General features: G+C 40.0%; 1 protein-coding gene across 1 annotated transcript; it reads left to right on the forward strand.

The window, feature by feature from the left end:
- Window positions 1-1,463: 1,463 nt before the first annotated feature.
- crk (v-crk avian sarcoma virus CT10 oncogene homolog) lies at window positions 1,464-5,760 on the forward strand. Its single transcript, XM_053646920.1, has 3 exons — window positions 1,464-1,987; window positions 2,905-3,473; window positions 3,554-5,760. Exons 1-3 carry the CDS (start codon window positions 1,768-1,770, stop codon window positions 3,689-3,691), a joined length of 927 nt encoding a protein of 308 aa, XP_053502895.1. The 5' UTR covers window positions 1,464-1,767; the 3' UTR covers window positions 3,692-5,760.
- The last annotated feature ends 2,272 nt before the right edge of the window (window positions 5,761-8,032 follow it).

An 8,032-nucleotide genomic window follows, 5' to 3' on the forward strand; every position in this document is an offset into this window, starting at 1 on the left:
TCAGTAAAAACATATCCAAGGTGGACATCTCCATCCATCTCCATCTATTTTCCACTTATCCTACCCAGGGCCATGGGGGAGCCTGGAACTATCCCAGGGAGCTTGGGGCACTAGTCATGGGACAACTGGGACAGGGTCCTAACCCATCGCAGGGCACAATTGCACACACATTCACATACTACAGACAATTTGGAAATGCCTATCAGCATGTCTTTGGACTGGGGGGAGGAAACCCCTGAAGCACAGGAAGAGCATGTAAGGCAGAGGTGGGATTCGAATCCCCTACCATGGAGGGGTAGTCTCTGCAGGTTCATAGACTCAAACACCACTGCAGCTTTAACACTACACATGCATCATGAATAGAAACTAGATTCTTTACTGGTGAACAGATATTAGACTTGTATCTGATCTTTTCTAAACAAACCACCGAATTAAACAGCCTATTGGATGATTATCCTAAAAATAAAGTTAGCAAATGTCAGGTGAGGTGAAAATCTCACCTCATCATGTTAATTATCTTGACATGTTCAGCAAAAGATTTTACTCGTCACCCTTCTGAAAACAAACAAACAAACAAACAAAATAGAACCATCATAGACTGCATTTGTTGTAATAGTTATAATGGGAATTGCATTGGTTTTAATGGAAACTGTAATGGTCCCTGTGGGTCTTTACTGGTAATTTCTTGCCTTCTTTTGGTGGCATGTTATGTCTAGTGAATACCATTAAGGAGCAATAATGGGAATGGCTTTAATCTTTAGCTGATGGTTTGTAATGGTATTTGTAGCAGAAACCATTATAATTCCTGTTATGGTTTCTATTGTTTGTTTGTTGTTGTGTTGTTGTTGTTTTTTTTTTGGGGGGGGGGGGGTGTTCAGTAGGGCATCTCTTTATAAATCAATTTAATCTGGGACTGATGAGGCTGTAATGATTTTTAAATCAATCAATTGTGCACATTAATATTATTTCATGGAAAATTTACATGTACACCTCGATACAGGCGATGGCGACATTCAGTGGTCATTCAAGTCACTGCAAATATGACAATGCTTTTAAGAATAAGTGTAAAAATAATAATAATAATAATAATAATAATAATAATAATAATAATTTGATTCATATAGACAGGCTGACAGAAGATTATGTGGTGTTTAATCTTTCCACAGTGTACAAGGGATAAAAGAACCAGTCATGACTCACTTTTCAAATAAACTACACCCAAATTAATGTTCAGCATTGTGAGTACTGAAGCAGAAAAGTATGGACTTTTCCGTTTCAGCGTCTGACTTTTCCGTGTCTGTTATTCCTCTCATGACATAACCGTGCTGTAATTTTCTCAAAATTCTTCCTTATCTAAATGGTTATTTCTAGAAGGAGTGTGTTGTATTTTTTCTGGAAGGTGTCGATAATGATTATGGAGGGTTCGTGACGTCACATCCGGGAAATAAGTGCAAAGATTGTTTCACCAGTCCGCCATTTCAAATATTTGAACTTACCCAGTGACAACTTATAGTGCAAGTCGCGGTGCAGTTAGTTTATCTGCTAATCTGGGGGAAAGCGGCCGCGGGTTTGGTTGTGCACATGTGCGCTGCAGCTGTGACACTTTTTTTCCGGACTGGTTGTGAGTAAAGGCGGATGCTGTGGCTTCTCGGGACGAGTTTAACGGCGGAAAGGCGCTGAAGTTTTTGTATGAGCTGAGCTGAGCGCGACTGGCGGATCCGGACACACAGCAGGCCCGGGTGAAGCCTCGGCTTTTGGGTGGCAGCCATGGCCGGACACTTCGACGCGGAGGACCGGGGAAGCTGGTACTGGGGCAGACTTAGCCGACAAGAGGCCGTGTCCCTGCTGCAGGGACAGAGACATGGCGTCTTTTTAGTGCGGGACTCTATTACCAGCCCCGGAGACTATGTGCTGTCCGTGTCAGAAAACTCTAAAGTCTCTCATTATATCATCAACAGCATCAGCAACAGCCGGCAGTCCGCCCCGGGTAAGACTGCGCTAATGCATGGACCTGGCTAACTGAAGCTAAACTAGCGTTAACACTAACGCGCGCTTCACTTCAACAACAACGCGCTTATTCCTTTAAGTGTGTCCTTTTTATCCACAGCAGTTTTATCCCCACGAAATGGCTTCTAAACACCAGAAACGTTTAGCTTCTATAGATACCTAACGTTAGTATTTTAATTTAGCTTTTGAGCTAGCTAACGTTAGTTAGCTGCATGCTAACGTTCTCTGCAGCTAGCGTTGCTTGACGTTGTGCACATCTTTTAGGAAACTTTATTCATGTATGTGGCGTCTTAGAAAAACCGTTTGACTTCCCCTAGACTAATATTGACAAATCAAGTTGATCTTCATTTGTTAGGAGCTATAAAGAGATGATGCGTTACCGTTAGCTTTGCTAGTTAGCTTGTAAGCTAGCTAACCAGTCAAATACCGTGAGCATGTAATGCAGTAGAGTAGAAAGTCACAAATATAGACGTGGGTAAGAGTGGAGGGTAATTTTTGTCTTTTGTACCCCACCATGCTCACACATTATTGAGCATTGCATTATTATAAATACATATATTTGTGTTGCAGAAAACTATTTAAGTATTTGATATTGACAGGTTAGAACACAATAGGTGAATTAAAATGTATCTTATTGTTAATATGTTAAAGGATTGATATAAAGACCCATCTTAAGTCCTGATGATGCTTCAGATATTAGCAAAATGGTTAAACAGAGGTTGTTGGTCCACAATTTCTTACGCAGTCTTAAATATAAATGTCTGTGCGCAATTGCATTGGACCAGATCATTCCAGCACTCAGAACTGGCTTCGACTCAAGACAATGTAGGCATTTATGTAAACTTGCTATTTATTCACCAGGAATTGTATAATCTCTTGTCTCCATCTCCCTCTCAGGCCTGGCTTCTCGCTTTCGTATTGGAGACCAGGAATTTGATGCACTACCTGCCCTGCTGGAGTTTTATAAGATACACTACCTAGACACCACCACTCTGATTGAGCCCATCAACAAAGCCAAGTACTCGGGGATTGGTGTTGGTTGTACAGGGCCAGGAGGAGTTCCCCAGAGGCTTGAGGAGGAATATGTCCGTGCTCTGTTCGACTTTCCTGGCAACGATGACGAGGACCTGCCCTTTCGAAAGGGTGATGTCCTGCGGGTTTTGGAGAAGCCTGAAGAGCAGTGGTGGAATGCGCAGAATTCAGAAGGCCGTGTAGGTATGATTCCCGTGCCGTATGTGGAGAAATTCCGGCCTGCTTCTCCTACGTCAGGGACCCTGTGCGGTGGAGGAACGGGCACTGTGGGAAATTCAGATGGCCACAATTCCCAATCCCCTCCTGTGCTTGGTGAGCCAGGCCCGTATGCCCAGCCCACATCTTTACCCAACCTGCAAAATGGGCCCGTGTTGGCCAGAGCGGTTCAGAAAAGAGTTCCCAATGCTTATGATAAGACAGCTCTTGCTTTAGAGGTAATTCATCATTGAGAAGGTACAACTTTGCTTTTTGTCCTTGTTGTGTTCTTGCGTTAACATTTTGTTCCCTGCTTCAGGTTGGCGACTTGGTAATGGTGACGAAGATCAACGTAAACGGGCAATGGGAGGGCGAGTGCAAGGGAAAGAGAGGCCATTTTCCCTTCACACATGTGCGCTTACTGGATCAGCACAACCCCGATGACGACCCGAGCTGAGATTGGAGACTAGTTTTCCTATACAGCCCTTAAATGCACACACCCTCTCCTCACTCACCTCATAACTGATGTGCCCAGCAGTAGCCTCTTCTACTAGATCCTTTTCCTGTATGTCCGTTCATTCTGTGCCATCATGTTGTTCATGCCAATATATACAGCCATTTCCTGATTAGATCTTATGCAACGATTGAAATGAATCGTTCAGTAAACACTAAACACCATGGACATTTCTATAGTTTACCATAGACCGAATGTTGGTGTGAATATTGTGCATATAAAAGGGGGGGGGCAAGTCTGCTTGGACTCGAAGCTTAAGCAGTTTGGTGTCGTTATAAGGGACTGTTGCTCTGCGTTTGAGTAGCATACACTACTCGTACTGATTTGCTAAAAAATCCGGCTGCATTGAAGGAGATTCATTTGGAGCTGTCAATCACACTACAAATAATCTACCATGTGATTATTTACAAGATGTCTGAGAGAAAATGCTGATCATACATGTATCGTTTACTATTACATGCTTAATTTTGTATTCCTTTAAGCATTTTTGTGCACACAGAAGTATTTTTGTGTTGAGTGTTAGTTAAACTCCCTTTCATTTCTTATTGATCACTACAGGTGGAGGGTTTCTGGACCGTGGACACTTTATTTAGCAGTTACAAATCAATTTTGGTTGGGGGGGCACAAGGTCACTTGAATGAACTTGTGTGTCTGTTAAAAGAAGTAGTACTTATAACTGTTTTTTTGTGCCACCCCACTAAAATGCAACTAATTTTACCACTTTGATAAACACCGTGAGATTGTATGTGTCACTGTGTGTAACATGTAAATGTCTCAAACATGTCTCTAGAATTGTATAGGACACCACAGTAGTCTTCATGTATGATTGTTTTATGTATATGTAAGCCAGCTGATTAGCAGTTTAACTGTACAGCAATATTTGCAATCACACATCACTGCTTCATAGTGGCAATGTTATCACTTGTTATATATAACACTAATAGTTCCTTTAACCAGCTGTTTGCCTTTATTGCAAAAGCACCGAATAATTGAAGCAAATCGTCTTTAATATAGCCTCATAGACAATGGATAAAATAGTGTAAAAGGATTGTGAAGAGCCCTCTTGTATTTAAACAATGTATTCCTCTTACTGTAACTGTTTACCACTTTTTGAAGAAGAAAAAGGAACTAATGAAATTGATTCACTAAACAAATGTATAGCACTGATTGAAAGACCATCAGAAAACACCAGGGGCATGATTATTGTTAGCAGTCCTTTGAATGATAAGAATTAACATCACGTTTAATCATTTGAATAGGGACAATCACCTGAGAAACCTCTCCCTCCATTATATCTGAAATGTGAAGGCTGGGTATGAAGAAATAGTAAAGTCACTTTCTACACACTGGTGTGCCCCCCGCCCCCCCCCCCCCCCATTACAATGTAAAGTGCTTTGAGTGCCTAGAAAAGCACTATATAGATCTAAGCAATTAAGTCAAATTCATACATTAATGAAGGATTTTTTTTTCTGCTTTAGTGCTGAATGCAATTAAGACAAGTATTTAACTAGGGAGCGTAAAATGTCATTTGAAGTGTTTCTACAGTTCTAAGCTGAAATTGAATTCCAAACATGTAATAAGCCATAAAACATCAGGTGATGGCATCCACTAGAAACGTAAACTGAGATGACCTTCCTACCTGATTTCCCTATTTCTGTCACAAACTGTATAAAATGAAGATTTATACAGGGTTGTGATGAGTCTCATGTCTAAGATTGTTTAATCATTGTTGGTTTCATTCCTAGTAATTATGACTAATGCATCTAAATAAAAAACCACCGTGTGCTATGTCCAAGTCTGGCTGAGAATTGACAGTGCCCTGTACTTTTTTTAACTTAAAGTATTATTTTTATTGTCTTTAGTAAAAATTTACATATTTTCTTGTGACATTAATCTATGTTCATCTAAGTCCTTCATAAAACATCTAAATGTGTTTGGTTTTTTTTCTTGGATCAGCCTGTTCCTGTACATGCAATGAAGATAACCCCCAATAGTAAACTATTTAAACCCTGTTCTTCTGTCTGTGTCAGTAATTTTGAGCAGCATATGTGACTGATATACATGCATTTATCACTGTCAAATACAGTACATGTTCACGTATATATATTCATTGAACTTTAGTAACCACTTGATCCTGTTAAGGGTACTGGTGAATCCAAAGCCCTGGGAAGACTGGGCGTGAGGTGGGAATACACCCCGGATAGGATGCCAATCCATCACAGGTCACCTTGCACACATAATCACACTCTCATAGACAGTCCACCTACTGGCATGTTTTTGGGCCTTAGTAGGAAACATTGAGTACACTCAATGGACCTACTGTACCATTATTTAGAGGATCTCATGTCTGGTACTGTGCACTTAAAGCTCTTTAGGGATGTATGCTCACTGAGAACTTTATTAGGAACACTATAGTAATACTGGGTAGGGCCTCTCTTTGCACCACTGAAGAACTCATTGTCATGTTCATGAAACCAGATCACTTTTGCTTTGTGACATGGTGCATTATCATGCTGGAAGTAGCCATTAGAAGATGGGTAAATTGTGGCCATGAGGAAATGCACATGGTCAGCAACAATACTCAAATAGGTTGTGGCATTCAAGCGATGATTAATCGGTATTAATGTCCCAAAGTGTGTCAAGAAGACATTCCCCACACCATTACACGACCTCCATTACAAATCAATTACAGCATACAAATAAAATAACTAGAGATATAATGCAAAAGCTTAGACAGTGCAACCACACAGACTCCAGTACAGTGCCATCAATGTGTCTCATGATCTTAAAGAAGTAGAATGTTTTTTTAAAAAAATAAAAAAACTGTCAAAACTAAAAAGAATTATATTATGACCTAAAGTAAATGATTAATTTAATTAAATGGCCAGATTAATTATTAACAACAGTGCAGGTGTCAATTTAAATCATTAAAATTGGAAATAATTTGGGGCATATTTAAAGTCCCAGGAATGACTAGAAATGGCCTAGGAGCATCTCTACATCTTCATCATTATAAAGAATGCAAGATCTATGAACATGTTCTATGAATAAGTCTGAAAAAAAAATCTGAAAGTCACCTTCCTGAAAGAAAGTTTGGACAGATTTAGAACTTTCACTCACTCACTTTCAGTAACTTTACTACTTTCAGTAGCTTTATCCTGTCAGCATCACAATATATCCAGAGCCTATCCTGGGAGCACTGGGATTGACATGGGACTACAGTCTGGATGGCACACCAGGCCAGAGCAGGGCACCATGTCCACATATTCACACACATCTTGGGGCAATTAATCCTAGCCGATCCACCTACCGGCATGTTTAGAAGAAGAAGGCTTTACTTGTCACATATACGTTACAGCACAGTGAAATTCTTTTTTTTTTTTTTTTTGCATATCCCAGCTTGTTAGGAAGCTGGGGGTCAGAGCACAGGGTCAGCCATGATACAGTACCCGTGGAGCAGAGAGGGTTAAGGGCCAGACTGTGGCAACTTGGGGGTGCTGGGGCTTAAACCCCAACCTACTGATCAGTAACCCAGAGCCTTCACCGCTGATGGTTATGTACACTTTTTTCATCTCTTCTCTGTAGACAGAAGTGTGTCCTGATTCTTGTCTACATACTCTGCAAGGCTTCTCAATGTAGGGTCCAAAAAAAAACCCTCCAGAGTCCATGAAGCAGAGGTTCATTTTTTGTTTGTTTGTTTGTTTGTTTTTGGTTACAGTGATATAAATCATAACCCACTGTTATATAACTTAGTAGATTTATTATTAAGTTCTTATTAGGCTGTTTACCTGGTCCTTGAATCAAATTGAATTAATCCTCTGGTCATTAAATCAAAAACGTAGTCCTGTAGTTCAGTTTCATGTTCGCTCAGTGACATGTTCAGGAATAAAAAGCTCTATAAATTCAATAGACAAAATATTATTGTCAACATTTAAATAACGTTCATGAAATTAATGTGTGTGTGTGTGGGGGGGGGGATATTACTGAAACTTGATCCTTTAGCGTCCACAATGTGTTAATAAACAGGACAATCTGAGACGTAAATCACAACAATAAGGACAATTCAAAATGTAATTTTTTAAACAAATCAATAAATATTTATTTTTTATGCTAAATACAAATACATAAACATACTTTCCATACATAATATCATAGATTTCTTTTTTAAAATCTTAAATAAAACCGTTTCCGAAAGGTTGAAGGATAAACTAAGGACTATGGTTGGTCCCTGCTGTTGTTCAAAGTTCCCGGATGAAAGCCTCCGCCATTTTTCCTCCAGTTTCA

Source organism: Ictalurus furcatus, chromosome 17, assembly GCF_023375685.1.
Source record: "Ictalurus furcatus strain D&B chromosome 17, Billie_1.0, whole genome shotgun sequence".
In the NCBI taxonomy this organism is placed as follows: domain Eukaryota; kingdom Metazoa; phylum Chordata; class Actinopteri; order Siluriformes; family Ictaluridae; genus Ictalurus; species Ictalurus furcatus.